The sequence below is a fragment of the Micropterus dolomieu genome, linkage group LG02 (genome assembly GCF_021292245.1).
Source record: "Micropterus dolomieu isolate WLL.071019.BEF.003 ecotype Adirondacks linkage group LG02, ASM2129224v1, whole genome shotgun sequence".
Lineage (NCBI taxonomy): Eukaryota > Metazoa > Chordata > Actinopteri > Centrarchiformes > Centrarchidae > Micropterus > Micropterus dolomieu.
In genome coordinates, this window is record NC_060151.1 from 25,774,797 (window position 1) to 25,798,129 (window position 23,333).

A 23,333-nucleotide genomic window follows, 5' to 3' on the forward strand; every position below is an offset into this window, starting at 1 on the left:
GAAAAGCTCTCGAGATGAAAAACCTTTGGGTAAAGCCAGTCATGCATATCAAGCCATAAGGCTTCAGAATACATATGTTGGAAAAATAAATTATCAGTAGTTTAGATTTCAAATAGCTTTTTTAACCTACCTCTCAAAGTTTTGCTGCCCAAAATGTATCAGCATGGCGCACCTGAGGAACAGTGAATGACACACACAGCTTATCTGTACATATTTCTGACAGCACAATCAGTGTTTATGTGCGTTTTTGCGGTTCGACACTTGCTTTGGTCCGTTTCCCATGTCAACAAAGCACAATTTAATTGAATTACAAAATGTCCTATAGCTTTGAAGGCAACATGAGCCTGTTCTACGTCACAGCTGGTCCGCCCCACTAATAACATTGTGCGCGCTCCTGCAGAAAGACTTCGACCGAGTAACAGCGCGTCCCCGCAGCTGCACGGCGCTATTATAGATAGTTTAGTAATCAGAAATCCCCCTGGGAATAAATCCGCGTTATTACGTACGTATGGACGTAAAGCATTTGGAAAAGATGGATCCGACCTTGGAGTACAAGTTTCCCGACTTGTTGGAAGCATAAAAGCGGGTTCCGGTGGTGATACTTTTTTCTGTCAGGAAGTTTGACGTATTCGGCTGAAGATTATTTCTTACTTTGTTTTGGTTGGGGGAAAGTTTTGGACTGCCTTTGGCCACAGAAACTGTACGACAACTCCGTGACTCTGTCGTTGAGAAAGACTGCATTTTTTCACACTAAAGTCCGTTTTGGATCTCGCATGAATAGGCTACTTCAGGAACCATAATTTAAGGGTCCGAAGCTCTGCGAAGTGTAAACATCGATGGAGTGTATCCAACTTGGTCTCGTTTGGCATGACAAATGGATTTTAGGTGTATAATAAACGTATGCAGGTGGTATCTGTTCCTGCCGGTGTCATTTCAGTCAGTGTGAACACCACTGAATCAAATTCCCCAAGCTTATAGGCCAGAGATATGCCTTTATGTGTTCCTATAAGGTTATGCTTAGATCCATATTCAAGTTGCAATACGATACCCTTACATGCAATACAATAATATAATTAAAGGTATCTCCACTAGACTATATCTAGACTATTTTGGACTCCAACCTGACAACACAGGGAAGGTAAATCTGCAAACTTAGCAGGAAGAGAGCTCAAAATCACGGAAATCGTAAGTTTTTTTTCCCTCGGGCGAGCTGATTCTTACAAATGGATTTCATACAGGCCATACGGTTATTGTTACATCTTGTTCGGTAGTCTTTTGTCAGTATTAACCTGAAAGTGTTGAAATAGAGCGTAACCTCCTGAAAATGTGTTGGAAATTTAAGTTTTCCAAAGATCCGAGGCTTCAGCGCAGCAGAAGTTTGTGTTTGGGCCACAGGTGGAGCAGTCTGGTGTAGGCTTTTCCATCGGAACATTTTCTCTGTCTGATGTGACCTGTTTTTGTTTTCACAACCTGGAAAGTATCCCTTTGTGTGTGCGCTTTTAATTTTTCCGTTGAAGAACACGATCCCCTGTTACCTGGGGGGGTCAGCCCCGCCATGGCGCACCCGCACTCTTGCACACACTCCCCGGTGTGTCGGTGTGACTGAGGGCACCGATGGACGTGAGCAACGGCGGGACCTACTGCGTCATCTCTGCGGCGAGGAACCGGTGACCGGAGTCAGCTGCACGCGGGAGAAGCCCGGCCTCGTCCTGACCAAGGTCGTCAAGGCGACAGGTGAGTGCACGTGACAAAGGTGACAGGTATGAGTGAATTACGATGCATTCAAGTCATGTGGGAATAATCCATAAGGGCTCTGCTTGAATAACCCACGTAGCCTACTAAAAGCAAAGTATGCAAAATGTTTTTTTTCTTATTTAAAAAAAAGATTCAGGCGGGAAAATACTGAATAATTTTTGTTAGCCTCAAAATGCTCACATTTAAATAGAATAAAAATTTAAAACATTAAGTGTAGACGCTGTAATCTTCTGTTAAACCTCCAAATTCCCATACCAAATATGGGGGACATGAGTTCAGTGTCCTCTGTGCTACAGCCCTGTCTTCTATTTGCCTTTCTTATGAGAAAGTCATAAGAAAGGTGAATAGAAGATGCATTTCATCTCGACAGTCAGGTAGTTCTACCCTGTGTGGACACATTCCCTGAGTTTATTTACCTTTGTATACACAAGATCAGTTGCCTGAGCATGCATTCCCTTTTTAAGCATCAGCCTGTTTACAGTTGCACAGAAAGTGAGACGATTTAACAAAACAATCACAAACAGAACAGAAAAACAAACAAACAGAATACAGAATTGGTTAAAACAGCCAAAAGCTTGAATGGGTTTTTAATAAAGTATGGCTTTAAAGTGACCAATTAAGGAGATATTTTGAATTTTAGGTAACATTGCAGAATAGTAAATGAGGCTGATACATCTGTTCTACCAGCTGTAATTGAAATTATCAGCCAGTTTGACAGCTGTGTTTACAAGCAGGACTGATATCAACAAACCTTCAACAGCACCAAAAAATTATATTAATAACTTAGTTTAAGTTGTTGTTTAGTGTTAATCCAAGCACTAAATGAGCTAACATATCTGCACAGGTTCAGAAGGCCCTCCTTCTCTTTTATCTTTAATCACATTTCTTTGACCTTTGCATGTTGTAATCTCAACATGCAGAATACGCAGCATTTTCAAAACTCAGGTTGTGTGTCACTGTACATGTATTGAGATTATACATGAGATTATTTTTTTGAAATTTCAATTTGAATATATCTGTAGGTTTGTATTACAATATTACAAAGGGCATTTGAAACCTAAGCCAAGGCAAGTACAAGAGACTTGTCGAGATTGCAATATTTAAATGTAATGGGTTGCCCTGAACCCAAAACACATGTGCACCTGAAACAGGAGAGACATCAGGCCAAGGGGATTTTGCTGTGAAACACTGAGTTCAGATGCATCACTGGCCAGAGACAGAGTAGAAACTGTGGCTGGGAAAAACAGCCTCAGACTAAACACCTCTCAAAGCAGACAGAGAAGAGAGGGGGGAGGAAAATCCATGTAAATCCTGCTAGTCCTGGAAATGTGATACAAGGAAAATAAAGCAGGCACAGCTGACTGGACTGGTAGAGCTCAGCCTCCTTCTACATTGGATTCCCTGCATTCCACTTGGGAGGTAATTAAAATCATGAAAAGCTGAGGAGAGAAGAGGGTAACTGGGGAAATGGACAGAGAGGGTAGTTGTTGACTACAAGAACCTCTTGTGTTGCACAATTTCATTCTCCAGATCCAGCAGCTTTAAGGTGAACATTTTGTGGTTACAGAGGAGATAATGTGGTAATGAGTATCCTGAAGTGACTGTACATTCATGCAACAAGGGGAATTGCACACCTCATAAACTCCATGTTATTTATTTAGTAGGGGATAAAATGTGCGTGAAGTTTGAAGGGTAGAAGGACAAAAGTCCTTGGCACCTACTCATATGGCAGGGAACACGAGAGTGGCGGAAGCTTGAAAGCAACGTGGCAACGCTCCGCCGACCACAGACGGACATGCCTGGCATTCCTGTGGGTGATTATTACCCAGAAATCTACAGAGTCAATGAGTTGCCTCAGGTGCCGTTGCTACCCATTTCATACACAGAAATTGTTTCTCACCATCCTTCTGCAGCGTTCGGACTGTGCAAAGCTACCCTCAGAAAAACAGTTGCTACCTCTTCTGTAGGCTCCATCCTTAGACAACGTTCATGCCGGTCTTGTCAGAGTTATTGAAAATGACTAGTCATTAGTTCTCTAGGCTTATCAGGCACATGGGTTGATTTGCTACAGTGTATTTCTGGGCAAGTTGAAGCATATGTCAAGGTGAAGCCCTAATTGTGTTTTCAGTGGTTCATAGCCCTCTCTTTTCCACAACCCTTTAGACCATTCATGGGAAATTACAGCAATTTGCCAGAGAGGAAAATCTTATTTGTAGTGACACAATATGGCTTACCATTGTAACCTAGACAGATATATTTGTAAATATAAATTGACTCACAGTCAGACCAAACACTTAGTTATTATGTTTTCATACTTAAAATATAAGACGTAACCTAACAGTGATGGTTATGGTAAAGATCAGGTATGCACCAATCCAGTTTAGTATCTGTCTGATACTGATCTTTTTAAGTGGATCAAGTATCTGTCAGACATGACATTATCTAGGCTATAGTTTCGTTATTGATGTCACTTACATTCATTCACTCACTCACTCACTCACTGACTCACTCACAATGGGCTGCCAAATCAGCTTTTAGCACCACAGCAGTCCCTGGCTTCAAATTACTGTGCATGAAAATGATCCCCAGGAGTTTCACACAGGAGAAAAGAAAAGTCAGATCAGTTCATCCCTGGTATTTTATTCATGTCTCTGATTTGATGGGTCAGAGATAGTCTTTTGGTCTTACGTGTTTTATAATTTTGTTAAAAGTGGTAAGTCCGTCTACTTTATATAATTGTGAAAACTAAGTTTGTGTAAAGAACACAGAAGTACTTTTGTATTGTCCTTTGTTGAATTAGTTTAAATTATGTGGTTTATTGGTACAAATTTGGGGGAAACAGTCTGCATTGAAGGAAATGCCTCAGTTTATAATGCTGTTGACGCCTTGAACAGGATAATATTGTCCTGTTACAATGGAGTTTTAACACAGCTGAGTTTGGATTTTTTAGCAATCAGAGAAGTTTGAAGCTGGTAGATATTAAAATGGCAGAAAACTCCCCATACAAAACATTCTTCCCATATGAACTGTGCCAGACTGATCGCTGCCAGTGCAGCTTGGATTTCAGCCGTTTCCAATTGTCATTCTTTCTCATGGGCAAAACACACAACACACATTCTCGCATGCACTGCACACTTTCTCATTCACTCAGGCCTTCAGTCAGAGAAATCTTTAGGTCTGTGTTCTGCAGGCTCAGGTTACTTCTTATTTTTTTTTTACATGCCTGCAAGGAACTATGCAGAAGCGTTCAAGTTGTAAATGATTAGGTTCTTTGTTTAGTGTCACATTAACACACGCATGCCATGTGATTTAATTACATAGATAGACCATATAATAAGGGGGCAGTAAAGCCACTTTGTCATGCCAGCGTTTTCAAATTTTATACTGCGATTCCCTTTTTCTGATGACCTACTCATCTTCGTAATGTTTACCACCAAGGTGATGTTTTATGGGCTGAGGTACTTGCATACTAACAAGTTTTGTAAGACTGGCTGATAACCTTTGTCATATGTCATCTCCTGTCTGAATCAGTGACCCATCTGCTCTGTCTCCGTGCAAAAGAATATTAACAAAAACAGTGCCAGCCTCAGTTATTGCACACCTTCTCTAATAACTAATAGATTTCTCATAATAATATAATACAAAAAATGAATTGATTTCTGTTTTTATCACTACAGGCTGTGGGTGGGTTGGCACAGCCGAGAAGTGTCTGAAGACTGGCTTGTAGATCACGTACGCAAACATCACCACAATGAGTAAGTCCTCTGAATTCTGATGTTAGACAGACATTTAGAGCATGGTTTCTTCACAGCATGAGATAAAAGCAGACACACACACACTCACACCAAACACCATCCCTGAAGCCGAAGCCTGTGCGAGCTGCTGCTCCAGACACTGTCGGGTGAAGGATTGGTGTTTGGTGTTGTGGAGATGGGGGTCTGGTTCTCTCCACTGCCCCGGGGCTGTATGATGTCTGTCCAAGCTACACAGGGAGAATATTTTCTCTTCGTGAGCTAGTGCAGCCAAGGCAGAACTTGCCCTGAGATCAAACATGGGAATAGGCATATCAAAAACACTGCAGTCCTTTCCTCCCTGTCATAGGATAGTCTCCATATGGCTGTAGTTAAAGATGACTGACTAATTGTATGCACACACCTTTTAGTGCAGATCTAAGTGCAAGGGGGCTCATATCGCTCTTTTTCTGTCATGCATGCACACACAGGCCATCCATTTTCCAATCCACACTAATTGTGTGTTTTTTCCCAACACATTATCCTCTTCAGATGAGAGGCAGGCTCTCCACTCTATAATGAAAGACCTGGTTGCCCTCCAGATGACGCGGCGCCAGCCTGTGTTGTCGTATGACAGCGGCAAACCCAAGACACCGGCCCAGGCGAACAGACAGGTGCTGTATAGCTGCATGGCCACGGACTGAATATTTGAGAAGACTATAAGCCTACACACGGTTTGGAAGCTCGAGCTTGTGTAAAGTTCTCCTCCTAAACCAGGATTTAAATGGAAATGGTGTTGAGTGACAGGGAAATACCTTTCTTATTATCAAAGCTTCACATAAGTCCGAAGACTCAGTTTCAATCAAATAGCCTTAGATTGCGCTGTGAGTGGTTGCTCAAACATCTTTAGTCCCATGCATAAACAAACATTTAATGAAAATTTTGTTAAAATTTGTAGTGTGTTCAGTAGTGTAGTTTTAAAGATGCAATAAAGAACTGTGTAACTGAGTATTACCCATGCAGTTATATCCTTGTTTCTGACATTATTTCCCCTAGCCCACACAGCTAGCTAATTTAGCATAATGACGGATGAATTGTAAAGATAGCCAACCACAACTATGCTACTGCTGCTTCTAAAATGTATTAAATGTTATTTTCAACTTCTTTTCTAAAAATATATTCTGCTCGTTTAGAGAAATAGCCAGTAGCCCACCCACCCTCGCTTTTGACCACAGCTGCAGCCACAGAGAATAGTCCGAGTAGACATCTCATGTGCAGTGTAGTGTTTGCTTTAAACCAGAGATTGTCCCCCTGGGAAAGACAGTCTCCACCATTTTCCCACCTCAGTAACTTACTTGGGTTTTCACAAAATGCATGACATGTCTTCTCAGCGAACAATCTTTTGTGTAAGGCCAACAGCTGAAGACAAGTCAGTCACAGTTATTATCATCATTAAATTTTGTGTTCATATCAACACAGCCTATATTATTAAACTCTAATGACCTCTTTTGTCCACTCTTTGACCTTCCTGTTTCTGTTGTCTCTCAGGACGATGTCAGGATAAAGTTTGAGTTCTCAGGAGAGAGGAGGTGAGTTTGGTTTGTGTCTTTTTTATATGCATGTTGTGTGTGTGTGTGTGTGTGTGTTTTGATATACATGCATATATGTATCTATCTACACACCAGAGAGAGAGAGAGAGCATAAACTCACACAGAGACATAAACACACTCACTCAGACATGCTGTTCTTGTCACATGTTCCAGCTTATGAGAAAGAGCTCATCTCAGAGTCAAACACACACTCCAGCACTTAATTCAGACTGGTATGCGAGCTGGAGAATGGAAGAGGAAGGGACTGTGGTTATACTGTGGCTGCCAGCACAAACCACAAATATGCAAGGTGTACTTAGAGGACTCAGCACACACTAAAAAACAGGAGCTTGTGTGGATTTTTCTTGAATGTGTGCTTGTAACTCAAAAGCAGTTTTCCGTCGCTGCCAGTACAAATCTCTCATCCCATGTCTGTCTGTTTGATTTCTTGCCTTTTATGTGTAGGATCCTGATGTTTGGACGGCCTGTGCAGTTTGAGGACGTTCAGCAAAAAGTCAAGGCTGTCTTTGGCCAGCAGCTGGACCTGAATTATATGAACAACGAGGTAAAGTAGTATCTGTACTGCTGTATCTCCACCCATTCTGTCCTCAGCTTGAGAAGCTGTAACCAGGGAATGTTAAAAAAATGAATTAAATGTTAAATCAAAATAGGTGCCAATTCATATATGCATGTATAGGTGTCTTTCTTTCCTTAATTTATTGATTAAATATACGTGTTTCCAAAAGCCTTTGTATGCTTGTGGATCGTATTTGTTTGTTTATATATATATATTGTTGATTTTGTTTGTGTGTGCGGGTTTGTCTTGTATCCTGGCAGTTGTCCATCCCTCTGCGTGGACAGGATGATCTGGACAAGGCAATCGACCTGCTTGACCGAAGCTCCAACATGAAGAGCATCAGGATCCTGCTGCTCGCTCAGGAGCACAGTAATGTGAGACACACACATGCGCACACACACTGGGTGTACATTTACAGCATACCATTGCACAACTGCCATTACTTCAGCATAGAGCCATGTTGTGAAAAATCCACTTTCCTCATTACATTTACATCACACTAACTGGCATGCTGACATTAAGCAATTGTTCAGTCATGTATTGAAGCCCTATCTAAACCTCCTATTCTCCCCACCTCTTTCCTACAGGCGTCCTCTCCCTCCCACCATGTGCCATGTAAGCAGGTGAGGATCAAGTCCTCTCAGTCCACTGGAGACGTTAGCACGGGGTACCAACCCTCCGAGCCCAGGGGGCGCCACCTATCAACTGGTACATGTCCTCAACTGTCATTCAGAGTTCTCTCTAAATTTATCTGCAACAGGATGGTTCACACACTGATTCAAAGAGAGAAATGTAGACTCGTTGTTGAGGCTTCTGAGAAAAACATTTTGTCTTTTTTCAGTTATGTGTAGCGACTGTCGAGCCGTTGCCAATTCCCTTTTTACTACCTAGATATCCCTGTCCACTTCTCTCTCTGGCTGTTCTTTTCGTTGGCTTCCCCTTTTAGCAATGGGTCCTCTTCCTTTTCCTGTTCACCATCACTAGACAAGGCCTTCTGGACAGCAGCCAATCAGATTACAAAATGCTATTAGTGTAGTGGACCAGTGGCCTAGTTTGGGATTTTTCCCCCTGGAGCAGGGGATGAAGTGGCTGCAGGAGGGATTGGAGTTGCTCCTTTCAGTCAGAATGGAAGCAATCTGCACTTTGATTTCTTGTTTTCTTTATCTTCATGACATAGTAGGGAGAGAGCGCCTGAATATTTTAATTTTTTTTTTACTGTCATGACAACAGCATGGATTTGTGTTTGTGTTGTATGAGTGTGCTCTCAACTTCTGCAAGTTTGCTTTTGTGCTGCCTGTACTGTAAAAAATACATCTAAACACAGATTAGTTAAAAACATTATGCAAAGCAGTTTTTCCAACAATAATTAATGTAATTAACTGGCACATTGTTGCTGACATTTTCATGCTTTTTTCAGTAAGTAAGTCCAGATATAATTTAAAATTCTTATTAATTTTTTTTATGGTAACTGATAGACATAAGACATAACTGACATAACTGATGTCTTATCCCAGGTTCTCAGAACACGCCGGGGCGTAGCTCGCCGCCTCCTGGCTATGTGCCTGAACGCCAGCAGAGGATCGCCCGCCAAGGTTCATACACCAGCATAAACAGTGAGGGGGAGTTCATCCCAGAAACCAGTGATCAGTGTGTGAGTCATCACTTCACTATTAATGGGAAAAATCCACCTTAAAATTGAAATCACATAAACAATATTTCTTCAAAGCTTGAATCAAGACCTTTTTGTGATTTCTGAAGTTGTTTTGCTCATTAATCAAAGTTTTATTGACACTGTGAAAGTAATTTAGCTGATTTTCAGGAATTTTGGGCACAAGTGTTACTAACAAGTTAAATTAATTTGGGAGTAAAAGGTCAAACAAAGTATTCAGTGAGTCCCTTGAGTTCATCCATACATCCAGCGTAGACACTCTAGAAAAAAGGAAATAGTTGTTTTGTGCTCCCAAAGTTTTCAAAAATAAATTCTGTGGATTTTTCATTCTGAAACTTGTATACATGAAGCACATGTGCACACACACCCTTCAGTTTCCATTGTGCCATGTACAGGTGCTAGATCCCTGGAGCAGTGCAGAAAACTCTGTTTCTGGAAGCTGTCAGTCTCTGGACAGCAACTCAGAAAGGTGAGCAGCAATCTGCCTACTTTTTTCAAGTGGATTGACAGTTTAAACTACCTGCCAGAAACTCACTACACATTTTATTATTTTTCCATTGCGTTTCCATAATTGGTGTTTTCAAAATTGGAATAACGTTTTCTATGCAGACACCCAAATACATCTCTCACGTCCTTCCTTGTCCTCTCTCACAGCCCCTCACTGAGGAAGTCTCGCATGCACAGAGCAAAGAGTTACCCAGATAATCGTCAGGAGTGCTCAGGTGAGAACAGCTCCAAGAAAAGCTCCTTCCAAGAGCACCGTCCTTGAACTTTCCCTGTAACCATGGGGAAATATTGTATTAGAGCAACACACTCTTATGGGAGAAAGCATTGCGACAGTCACCTCTAAACGTCTTTCAAACCGTCAGACACCATGGTGGAAGATTTCCATAGACTTTGGATGGAAGTCAAGATTAATTAAAGTTCATGTTTACAGTAAACTTAACACTGCAGTATCAACCATAAATATATAAATACAAGTTTGCCCCAGGTCTTTTAAAAGCTTAGGGTACAACATTACGGATTTGATCAAGAAATCTACTCTTGATAGACAGTGTTTGCTTTTCATTGACCTCAGAATTCATACACAGTACAGTTCTGTGAACCAGCTGAAAGGGAACATTAACAGTAATTTCAAGCTGTGTTGTTCATAAGTACAAGCTACAAGGGAGCGTAATAAAGTAGCTCATGTGAAAGTTGTGTGACGCAGTGTGGAACTGAGCTAAACAGCGGTTGTATTACAGCGTAATCCTGCTGACCTTTGGATATTTGCTTTCAGACAGGGAGAATCATGTGTATGACAGGGTAGCAGGGAAAGGAGGCACCTATCCTCGTAGGTACCATGTCTCTCTGCATCACAAAGACCACAGTGAAGGTAAGACAATTATCTCCATTTATCAGCTGTGTGTCTGGTGTCTTATGCTTTCTCAGTGTACTATTTCCTCAGTTAATCTCTCCTGTACACTATGTGATATTTAACCTCAGCAAGCCTCTTTCCTGCTCTCCTTTAGGCCGTCGAACATTTCCACGGATCCGTCGCCCCCAGGGGAACCTGTTTACTCTGGTGCCCTCACGCCGGTCGCTCAACGGCAGTGAAGATAGTCTTGGTAGCTGGCAGCTGGTCGACGCTCAGGGCAGGCTCCGTCCCCAAGATCGTTCTGTTGCACATAAGTGTGAGTGTTGATCTACAAACAAACAACAAAATGTCCTTTAGAAAACAAACTTCACTTGACATAGTTTGACATACATAGATTGTACATTGCAGGGCTAATGCCAATGCTTTTTTGTAATTGAAGCTGCTGAAAGTCAGAGTAGTAAAATAAAAAAAGTAAAGATGGATTCCTATATAAACTATGCCATTTGAATGGCTGTGCCCCGTTAAAATGGACATCAATTCAGGTTAAATTAACATTTGGAAAATACAGTTGTTTTATCCCAAATCAGATAATAAGATAGATTTCTTTACTCATTTTAATTTTACTTTGTGCATCCAATACAGAGGTACAGGTCTATGTGTTTTTGTTTATTTTTTCAGCGCCCAGCGCCCCGGTGACATGGCGGCGGGGGAAGCTTCTGGGTCAGGGAGCATTTGGTCGGGTTTACCTGTGTTATGATGTGGATACTGGGAGAGAGCTGGCTGCCAAGCAAGTCCAGTTTGATCCTGAGAGTCCTGAGAATAGCAAGGTGAGACACTAAGAAGGACGGTTCAGCTTTTCCTGTTTTCACAGAGACAGAATGCTTGGTTGTCTTCTGTCTTCCTCTTTCTGGCACTGTTGAAAACATTTCCACTATTGCTTATGGCATGCTACCTCTTGTTACTGCTTAAGTTGTAAAAAATATTGTTTGCTTTTGCTGCATGACATGTACATTGCATGTACTAATTCTGGTTGCACATTGATGTTGTTAGGAAATGGCATAATTTCCTCTTTCCTTTTACGATATATCTCTTGAACGAAAACATTACAATCTTTTGTAAATAACAAAACAAAATTTTTTGGGGACTTTATTGAAACCTTTCAATGATTTTTCATTATGACACTTCCTGATATAGGACTTCATAAATTAAGTAACAAGTAGTCAAAAAGATAACAACTATATAATTATTTTGATAGTCAGCATAACGGACTGAGCATTTAATAAATTAACCAATCAACTGTCTTAAAAACATTTCTGCTTACATTTAACTTTTTATTTTATAAAACACAATCAATAATCAATCTGAAGGAAAGTAATTAATTGACTCAAGATGTTGAATGTATTGACGAGCCTTCCTTTCCTCCCTCAACCCCCCACCCCCCCTTCCCATTTTTAATGTCTTTTCCTGTCTTCCACTGAGAAAACATGCACTGTCACTTCCTGTATCTGAAAGGAGCCGAGTGTGGTGGGGACAGCAGTGGTGGTGAGGAGTGATGGGTCAGCATTGCCTTGGCCTTCCATAACCCTTTACAACCCCCAAGCCAACTTGTAGCACATGTGAATCAGTTGTTGTTTCTATTAAACCGGCTTCTGTGTTGGGACTTTGTTGGGAAATACTTTGTGCGTCTCTGACTTCCCCTCTCTCTCTCTCTCTCTCTCTCTCTCTCTCTCTCTCTCTCTCTCTTTTGTGGCATCATTCTCTGAGGTAAACACAGGAACTTATTCTGAGGAACTGCTATTGGCTTTCATTTAACCTCTGCTTTAGGTTTCACTTTTCCTCTACATGCAGTAATAAATCACTGTTTGTCATCCCTGTGTTTATAGTTACATTTGTTTGTCATCATTGGTAACACATATCACTGATCCTGCGGGTATCTGCCATACCCAAATATGCATTTTGTTTGCATACGAACACCGTAAATCAGCAAAGATGCATTGTTCATCAATGACAGTTTGTTTAATTTCTGAACGGTGGTTTGAATCTGCTGCGTGTAATTTCCTTACTTGTCATTGTTTCTGTACAGGAGGTCAGCGCTTTGGAGTGCGAAATCCAGTTGCTGAAAAATCTGCATCACGAGCGCATTGTTCAGTACTATGGCTGTCTGAGGGACCACAATGAAAAGACCCTCACTATTTTCATGGAGTACATGCCAGGGGTGAGTCCCAGCAACTTCAGTGTCACAGCTTCAACCAGGGCTCAGACCAATAGTTGTTTTCACAAGTAACCCTAACCTAGAAATCACTTCCATAAACTCCATAAAGTTTTAACATAAGAGCGTAAAATAAAGACAGGAGTAAACTAAACATCATAAAAGTGTTTGGTGACTTTCCTTTATTCCGACGTGAATACTATCCGTACTTTTCCAGGAACCTTTTCAGGAACTCAGGAACTTATTTCAGTTTTGGTTCCTGGGCCATAATTGTGTAACCAACTTCCTGACAAGTCTAAAAACTAACGAAATAAAAAAAAGCACTGACGCCGTGTAGTCGGACAGTTGTCGGCTACTTTATCTGGTCTTGGTGTCCATAAATAACTCAGGAGCGGATCAACACTACCTTGTCTCTGCCTTTCTGGCAATTTTATCTCCCTTTCCACCCCTGCATGTATTCTTTTTAATATCACTTCAGGCGTGAAAATGCAAACACAAATGTGATAACGGAAATTGTAATCCCTGATCTAGTTTTTGAGTTTTGAGTTCCTGGCTCAGACGTTGGGTGATGGGGTAGACCAATGGTCCTACAATGGATGTGTTGAGTCTGTGTGTTATATTACTGGTGTCTTTAGGCAAAAGATTGTAAAGCACATACTTTCTTCCCATCAGGGTTCAGTCAAAGACCAGCTAAAGGCCTACGGGGCGCTGACAGAAAATGTGACCCGGAAGTACACAAGACAGATCCTGGAGGGAATGTCCTATCTGCACAGCAACATGATCGTACACAGGGACATCAAAGGTAGTCCTGTTAACCTACAGAAGCTTGAGTATTAGACACTAGATACGTGTTTGGACAGTGTTACAATATATAGATTTTTGTGTTTCACAGCATGTGAAAACTGATTGGTGAGATAAAATATTTACATGTTTCATGTCAACTCTGGCTCTCAGGTGCCAACATCCTGCGGGATTCAGCGGGCAATGTGAAGCTCGGAGATTTTGGTGCCAGCAAGAGGCTACAGACCATCTGCATGTCTGGCACCGGCATCCGCTCTGTGACCGGCACCCCCTACTGGATGAGCCCGGAGGTGATCAGTGGAGAGGGCTACGGCAGGAAGGCTGATGTCTGGTAAGACCAGGAGATACACAGCAGTGTTGAAGTTTGTTTCTAGTTTATTAAGAAAGTGCTGTCAGGGATAGTTGGCATGCTTGGGCTGAAAAACAGTTAGGTGAGATGGTTTCTAAATTTTAATTACTTCTAGGACATCCAAAAGTTTAATCCAGTTTGAATCGATTTTACAAATGCACAGATTTTCATGTTTTTGTCTTCTTAAGCAAACTCAGAGGTTATTGGATAATAGAAAGCCTACTAGCACTACTGATACTCGTTTTTCAATGACCAATGCCGATATTTAGAGAGCAGGGTGCCCGATGGCCAATATATAATGCCAATATCAAAAGTCATGTATGTTTATGATTAGATTAGCTGTCATTTAGGATGATAGAAATGTGTTAACATTTAGAAAAGACAGTGGTAACTGAGGAAATTTAGGGCTCGAAACTAACTTTTTCAGCACCTTCCCAAAAACTTACAAGGGGGAGCGTGAACATCATTCCACAGCAGCCACACTGACATGGCTGCCTGCAGATGTCCACAGACATTTTTTGTTTATCAGCCTTGCGAGAGCAGGCATCGTCTGATACGATTGTCTCAAAATGCCAGATATCGGCCCAATTAATCAACCGTCCAGTCTATCACTAATGCCTACATCTCAGAAATGTGTTAATACATAGTGACACAGGTCTTAATCACCTAGTAGAAGCTGTAGAGCAGATTTTACAAATTTTTCAGCTGGGACACTAAATAATGGAGATACCGTATATTCAAAAGAACATTTAATGGGATTCCTTTACACATATGCTTATTGATTCTTGATGGGGTTTAGCAATAAACTACTATAACTACTTTGATAATCTAGTGCTAGTAAAGTGCTTTACAGGAAAACTCCCAAGAAATATTGTTTAGTCTGAAATGGGACAAAGGTTACATACATGTACTGACAGGGTAGACAAACTGACAGGATGAGGCATGTGATTGTGAAAAAAAAAGGGAAATAACTTCTCCTAATACTCTTGAAGTAGCACAATCTCTGTGCCCTCAAAGGGAAAACTGTTTAATAAAGTGAGGAGCCTAATGCAAGTAACCCAGTTCATACCACACTCCCACACACAGAGCAGACAACATTCCCTTATGCAATCTGATTGGGTGTTGACCCACCAGGCGAGTGATGTTATTGGCTGAGGGCCAGTCAGACAGGTCGTAACAGAGGCTGGTATGTTCCAGGTTTTCAGCCCAGGCTGGAGGGGGGAGTAGTGCAGCCAGGAGGGCTCCTACCTCCCAAACTAGTGGAGGCCCTATGCAGCCAGCGAGTGTAACGGTTTACACTCAAAACATTCCTTTAAAATATTTGTGTTGAGCAGCTGAGACATAATATGTGGTAGGTTTCAACTTGTTATGTGACTCTGCATTTCTTTCACAGGAGCCTTGGTTGCACGGTGGTGGAGATGCTCACAGAAAAGCCTCCATGGGCTGAATATGAGGCCATGGCAGCCATATTCAAGATCGCCACTCAGCCCACCAACCCACTGCTGCCCTCACACACCTCCGACCAGGCACGGGACTTCATGAGCTGCATTTTTGTGGATGCCAAACACAGGCCCAGTGCTGAGGAGCTGCTCAGACATCCCTTCTCCCAGATTCTGTGCTGAAACCTGCCTGGTTGCTGAACTTCAACCACGGTGTAGCACAGTAGCCTCAACAGTATCTGTAGCTTCCTTGGAACCCGTCCATGGCAGAAATCTGGACATGGAACTGGTCTAGAAGTCCATGTTAAACCCACAGAACCTCTGCTACCGTTCGTGTGCTTCAAGAAGATTTTGCCTCCTCTCACACAAATCCAGAAAACAGACAGCAGCAGTCAATGATGCCTTGAAAACCAATGCCGGGAGGCTCTTACAAGAGTCACCACCAGGGGGAAACAAAACACAGATTAAGTATCTGGTGGGCTGCTGATCCTTCTCAGATACAAACACGCACACACTCCAAATCCAGCATCATTCAAGCCATGCACCAGTCGTGTCTTCATAAAGAATCCTCCCTTGTGTTTACATGCACTCATTGGGCAGTTCTGAGAAATGCCAGGGAGGTGTTTGACATTTAAACATTTAGCTGGGCACGTTTTTAAAGCTACAGCAGGCCTAAAGCTAAAGTTTGCCCAGCGGATGTTGAAATCCACTGGTGCACAACAGTGTTACTTGGACAGGACTGTTCTTCTTTTTTTTCTCAACTTTATTTCCTCTTCTTTATCACTTTGTCTTGTTTTAAACAAAGAAAATGCCATCCTTAAACTGTAACTCTGTTAAAAGCTATTTAAGCTATTTTTGATGCACTTTGCATTTCTGACTACATGTTTGTGTAGAGTGGGTGAAACACAGATAAGGTGACGGAGATATGTGTAGAGTAGCTACACTGGAGTTTTATAGAAGAACATTATTCAGCTGTTGAAAACATCAATATTAAATACACCAAGGTTTGTTTTGGTTTCAGACCTTCAGAACTAAGACATCATTTAACATGGCCCAGTAATCTTACAGGTTGAAATTAATGTTAAGAGTCAAATACACATATTTCTCCACTAACAGTACCCTTAAAATGACCATGATGCACTGCAGCTACTAGCCCCAGTTTGAATTTTACCACGTTTTAACACGTTTAATATTGCAACTATAGACAGATATAACTGAGGAAATGTTTTTTTTAATTTGGTTCACATTGTTTATATTAAGCAAACACAGACTTAATTTTGGGATAACATCTTTGTTTGGATTTGGAGCATTGAGAAAATGGTCAAAAAAATTTGTTGTAATGTTTTAATGAGTAAGGACATGCAGTCTACAGCTACTTGGATAGAAACTACATAAATTTGTGCTATCCAGCTACAAAACCTTATTTAAAGCTGGCTGCGGGACCGTTACATATGAATGAAAATCTGTCTGTCAGGTAATTTAAAATGCTCTCCACAGAGAAATCATTATCACTAGTCTCTCTACCTGTAAAAGGAACCAGTGGAGTCTGGGCCTGCCTAAATGCGTTCGGGGAAATGAAGACAATCGGTGTATCTGAGTACATTATAGGAATTTGAATTGGATAATCTACTTCATAAATTATGAGGATGGCATGTAACTGCGTAAGAGGAGCTAAGGGTGGATTTTTCCTTTGAGATTTTTCCTTTAAAATAACTCTTCCCAGTCTTGTTCTACCTTTCTCCTAAATGTGATTTATCCTTCTATCAACTGGTGTCCTCTCACAGGTGTTCTCATACGACAAAATGCCAAAGAATAGGCAGATAAAATGTTATGATATGGACATGGTGTCAGTCATATGTGAAAGTGAAGCAAACACTGCTTTTTATGGATGGAAAATACAATTTAGAAGTGATTTCCGTTGCCTGAGCTCTTACTGTTCATGTGTGTCTGGCCCAAACATCACTGACTGAGAAGCGTTAGCTTAAGGATCAATTTTTAATCAGATGCACTTTTATGTAAAATGAATGTTGTGGGGGTTTTTATTCTCTTCACCAAATCGGGTTTTGTTTTGTTGTTTTAACTTCAAATGTGAAAATTGTTTAATTTTTATTTATACCCACATGTCCATTCCAATTAGATTTTATAAGCAAATATATGTGTATAAATATATTTTTTATATTTAGACTGTGTCAAATTTAATGATACTTTGAGGCCTTTGTGCCATTCGAAGCAAATCATTTAAAGCAGCTGGTTTTGCAGACATTACAGAATTGGGGTTTATAAATGAAAAATGGGTGGAAAACGAACTCTGGCTGCCTGGTTCTTGTTCCCGCTCAAAAAAAAAACTTTCCACACATCCTTAGCTATACATTTAGATGACAGTATTACCTAACAGGTTATGGAAACTTTGCATCATTTACCCATACTGCTTTGACACATTGATATGCCTCATGAATGAAACCTTTACTGGGAGTATTTTTTTGTGTGATCTCAGTGTTACTGAAATGTAATTAAAGGGTGTGTGTGTGAGCCAAAGAGGAGCAGGATCGGAGCCAGTGCTGGACTCCAGAATTCGCTTTTCAACACAGATGACGACTTTGTTTATCCCAGGGTTTCAGACAAGAAGTCCAGTATTGATTTTGATGGATTTTAGGCAAAGGATTTACTGCTGCCTTAATGCTAATATGAGACATTTCTATGGGGCTGCTACAGGCCAAAGGCAGCTAAAATATATTCAGTGCTGAAAAGACAATGAGATAAAGAACCCTGTGGTAAGCAAATGAATACAAACTAGTTGTTTAGAGATCTCTATATGTAAATGTATGATTATATATCATGACAGGACTTGCAGTGCAAAGTCGAATGTATCAAATTTATTTTACAGCAAGAAAAGAATACTATGTTTAATGACAGTGTTTATATATATATATAAATAATGTCATGCTCTCGCTCCAAAACAAATAAATTGTTTTTTAAAAGTGTGTCATATTGTGGGTTATACAGACTCAGTGAGTCCCGTAAATGAAAGGGACACAGGAGACTGAGCTCATTGTTGGCAGTAAGAAGCTACTTGATTGATGCACTCGTTTTTCCTCTCCCTCATTTTGTTTCTTCCTCTATTTTTGCTCTTTTTCACATCTCACGAGGAAAAACAGGATGCAGACACAGGAAGGACAGATTTCTACAACCGTGTCTGGCTGTGAGATGGGAAAAACAATTGTATTGAACAAAGGGCCTTTTCTTAGATTGCCGTGGAACAGAGATACATTGCTTTTGAAAGGTTTGGGTTTTATTACTTTTGTGAATTTAATTAATTGTAGTTTGTCCTCTTTTTTTCACTATACAAAGGACATGTTCAAGACTGAAACCATTTCAGAATATAAGCTGAAAACAAAAAAGTCACTCTTGTAGCGTTGTTCTGTTTATTTTCACAATAAAGAGGAGCTGCACTGATGATGCACCTTCTTTGTTTTCTTATACATGGATGGATATATCCACTCTACCTAGTAACGTAGAGTTCTTGGAAAGCAAAATTGGATTGTTAAAGAAACTAGCCAATTACATTTTTTTCATTTCCTTTATATTGAGCCAGAACAGAGGAAGATGGTAGCTGTTTAACATTCAAGGCCATTGTGAATGTCTGTATCTTCCTCTGCTTCCCTCTTTCTCTTTAACCCTTAGGTATCATATGTCAGAAAGAGCAAGATTTATTTGAATTGTTTCAACCTTTATTTGACTTTCAAAATTCTTTTGAAATATCTTAGTGTGGTATTAGATTTGTGGTGTGGCTCAATGAATGGCACTGTCTGTCGATTCACCACTTTGGCCAAGACTGAAGTATCTCAAAAACTATTGCATATAAACGATGACCATGGTAAACATAAAACATCTGCATTTAACATGCTGGCAGATGATCAGTCACACAGATTAGATGACGATCAGTATATGGTATGAACAGTTTACAGTCTGAGTTTGTATCTGAGTGCTGTGCTTGTTATGTGATGTGTTTCTGGGGTTTATTTGGGCCCCCCGCAGTCCTGCTGACAGGCAGACTGGAGCTTCAGGCCTGAACCGGCTCTCCATTGGTCCTCTTTGTGGCTGCACTCTGTTTGGGTCCAGTGGTGCTGAGTCATATAGCCGGCTTTTCTGTCCCAGTTAAGCCCCCCTGATTTACCTCACAGTTCTTTCCCATGAGGGCTTGCTGGTTCAGTATCACCCAATTATTTAGCTGTGTTGTCATAGACTGTATAAAAGTGTGTTTTTTTTACCTTTCCTAAAAGAGTAGAGCTTAGTGTGAGGACTACATACTCCCAGAAAGGGAATAACCTTAGTTTTAGATTTAAGTATAACCAGATTAATTTAAAATGGCTTTCTTAGACAAGATTAGGGATAGGATTTAGTCCTGACACAGGTGAGTCAGTGTCTTGGAATAAAATAGCAGTTAACCCAGGACTAGATGAAGGCTTAAACATAGTCTCTAGCTGACGTGAGGAACCTGCTTAATGATTTTGCTAAAATGATGCAGTTTCTAAAATAATTTGCTCTCCTTCAAAGAACAGATTGGATAATTTCACTACTGCAGATTTGCATCTGCTACTCAAAGAGAAAAGCCTGCAACACTTTCTCTCGAAATGCTGGTCAGTTAAAGTATTTTTGGCATCAAGTTTTTTTGTGAAGGTGTTCTTTTTTCTGTTTCCATTGTTGGGTCCGTTTTTACTTCTCTGATATTAACAATTACATGCATTTGCAATCCTTTCCAGGCCTACTCCTCATTTAATTTACACCCGTCTATGAGACAGGGCCTTGATGTAGTGATGAAGCTGGGGCTGAGACGGTCGTATTTCTGGTTAGTCAGGATTCAATTTGGAATGTGGCCATGTACAGCCATTCGTGAGGTTGAGGTATGGTAGCAGAGAGGGTCACATCGAGGATTCTGGGTGTAAAATGCCAGAGCACAAAGCAAGCGTTGAGTATTACGCAGTCAGACTTAACTGGCAGCCATGCCTCCTTGGCCTGAGATCAGTCTGAGTTCAGCAGCATTAAGATTCTGCCCCTCGCCCCTTTTCCTTGTAAGTCCTGCACATGAAATGGTCTCCTCATGTCGGACACATGAATCAGCTGTTTGACTTGGCCGTTCAGTGACTCCAGCAGCGGGGGAGGAGGAGAGGGACACCACCTCTTTCTTCTCTCTCTGTGGATGTTTAATCTTCTGGACATATTACCTCAGTGACCAGATCTAAGGCAACGGCCGTGATTGTCTAAAAAATCCAGAGAGCTGAAACAATTCATGTCACCTTAATGATGCAACCATGGTATTAATCTTTAGCAGTGGAGCCTTTTAAGTCAACAAATCCCTGCCAGACTTACAGTGTGCCATCTCGTTTAACCTCTATTAACAGAGACCAATTGGAATTCAAGACACTGTGTTGTTGTTTTTCTTCCTTAATAGCAACAACACTCATAGGCCAGATAGCAGATAGTAGAGTCGCACAAGGCTTTATTCACTGTCTCCCAGTGCCACTGGTTTCCACTCCCTGTGATTTTATGACCCACTAACAAAGGGTCCTTTGTGTACCACTGCTGTTGTTGTTTTTAGTACCTGTAGCAACACCACAGTTAAATGACTATGCCACTGTTTCTACAAGTTTTATCTTCTTAATAAGTATCTACTGTAAGGTAGGAAAAAAATTAAAGAGTTGAAAAATAAAATGAGCTACTGAAAGGTAAATAGTAAAATATATTGAGTTTTCATTTATTTTATCAACTGATTGGTGGCAAAGGAGAAAAAAACATATTTCTAACTTTTTTTCTTCTGAACGAATTGGTGAGTAAAGGAAAAGACTAAAGCTTTATGTTTCTTTTTAAACTGAATGTTGTATTATTTAACTGACTATATTATCCAGTATTTGTTGTAAATAAGATTGTAAATGTGTAGTTAATTAGATCAAACAGATTTTATTTAAGCATATAATTGTTGTGACAGTGTTTTGTGTCAAAGGACTCTAATACTTTCATTGTTCTTGTCTAAAGGGATTGGAGAAGGAGAACAGTCTCAGAATCTCATCTTCTCCACAAATCTTCAAAAAGAAGTCAGATGACGTAGCCAGCCCTGTGGTTGTCAAGGTAATGGATGAAAATGGTTTTGTAACGCGGCCTCTGTTAGTTCTCCTTGAGTTCAGATTAGGCCTGCACTCCCCAATTTCTCCCTCCCAACATTCCTCCGCTCCTCCTCTCTACCGTCAATTTGTCTAATAACCTGAACAGAGTGAATACCCCAGAGTCCTGCAGTCTCACTGGAGCCTTGGCCACAGTCCAACCCTGCTATTATGAAAAGTGTGCATGTGCTGCAGCATGAGGGTCGACCAAACTGTACAGTATGTGTAATGTTGTTTTAATGTTGCCAAGATAATTTTAAAAAGTGTACACTATGTTATGCAGTGTCAATTCTTTGATCGCTATGAAACTTGTTTTATTTCTAAAATGCATTATGCGCAAACACACTTTATTTGGATAAACTAACTTTTCATAATATGAAATACAATATGAAATACATTTGGTGGTATTAATACATTATTAGCATATTATTGTGTTAATTTATAACCACTGGAAAGAACAGCACTTTATTGACATTTAAAGGGCATTTCATAATGCAACAAAATGCACTTTGAAATGCTCACCAGTGTTCTGCTGTAATGTTGTCAAAGTGTCAAGAAAGTGTATTTTGTCCCATCTGTTTTATAATGATAACCTTATTCTAAAGAATTATTATCATAAGCATTTGCTTCTGTCTAACTTTTTGTGACACATTTGTGTATACAAACTAACCCTTGCTGCCAGCAAAGTGTTCAAATAATCTGTTTTACAACACGAAAAAATGTTTTGTCCACAAAATGCAGCATGTAATAAGTTTATTTTATACTCTATTTAGAGAAAGTTGGCGACTGACATTATCCATACAAAGAAGGCTGACTTTTGGGTTAAAAAAAGTTGTATAGTTTTAATTATATACAGATTCAGAGTATTGTATTGTTAACCAGTGTATTAAGCAACCACACATTTAATCAACATCATGCAATCAATTTCATAATAAATAAAGATTAAAGCATTAGTTTAAAGAAATATATATATATACCTATAATATAATATAAACCTCTTGGTTATTGCTGTAGCAAATGTGATGATTTTAGTTCACTCTGAGTGTCTTTAAATATATATAAATCTATAATGACATACATGAACATTTATTATATATCACATGTAAGACACACTAATACTTACTTATATGATTTAAATCAAAGCCTAATCTACTCCCATGAAAAATGATTCCCATAAGAGTAAGCAGGTGTTTATTGAATAATTGTTCGCAGTTATGTCCTTATGGAGGACAGACAACAGCTCTGAGGTTCTGTCTCTTGTCTCCTCCTCCACAGTGGGACCCAGAGTAATTCCACTAAATCCTGCAGGCTTTTCAGCTGGACATTGTTCTATAGCTTACATGTGCAACACATCAATACATTTAATGCGTCACTCTTGTCTAATTTATCTGCTTCATCTGTAAATCTGCTGTTGTTTTCTCTGATTAGACAGTGAAGATTCTTCCCAACAGCAACATCCCTTTTTTTGAATCAAACTCTGTTTCTGTTTTTGTGAGAGTGCATGTGTGGTCAGGTTGAATTGGTGGCCAGACCCTGTCACACACATTCCTTTTCATTCAGCTGGAACAAAAAGAAAGGGAGAAAGACAAAAAGGGGAGAAAGTAAGTAAGAGTGAGAGAGAGAAAGAGAGTGAGTCAGTGGTCGGGGAGAAGGGAGGAGAGAGGGAGAAAGCCAAGAGACATTTGTAGTTGAGTGGACGAGC

General features: G+C 40.3%; 1 protein-coding gene and 1 long non-coding RNA gene across 2 annotated transcripts; one reads left to right on the forward strand and one right to left on the reverse strand.

Moving 5' to 3' along the window:
• Nucleotides 1–1,696, reverse strand: LOC123961136. Its single transcript, XR_006822665.1, has 3 exons — nucleotides 1,536–1,696; nucleotides 131–172; nucleotides 1–23 (listed from the first exon to the last, which is right to left on the reverse strand). It is a non-coding gene; the product is annotated as an uncharacterized LOC123961136 (long non-coding RNA).
• On the forward strand, nucleotides 412–18,457 carry map3k3 (mitogen-activated protein kinase kinase kinase 3). The gene is made up of 17 exons (XM_046036215.1): nucleotides 412–1,734; nucleotides 5,433–5,510; nucleotides 6,039–6,160; nucleotides 7,035–7,075; nucleotides 7,541–7,640; nucleotides 7,913–8,026; nucleotides 8,240–8,360; nucleotides 9,167–9,303; nucleotides 9,717–9,790; nucleotides 9,976–10,043; nucleotides 10,601–10,696; nucleotides 10,833–10,994; nucleotides 11,357–11,505; nucleotides 12,762–12,893; nucleotides 13,560–13,689; nucleotides 13,842–14,019; nucleotides 15,431–18,457. The coding sequence occupies exons 2-17, from the start codon at nucleotides 5,507–5,509 to the stop codon at nucleotides 15,657–15,659; spliced, it is 1,857 nt and encodes a 618-aa protein (XP_045892171.1). The 5' UTR covers nucleotides 412–1,734; nucleotides 5,433–5,506; the 3' UTR covers nucleotides 15,660–18,457.
• The last annotated feature ends 4,876 nt before the right edge of the window (nucleotides 18,458–23,333 follow it).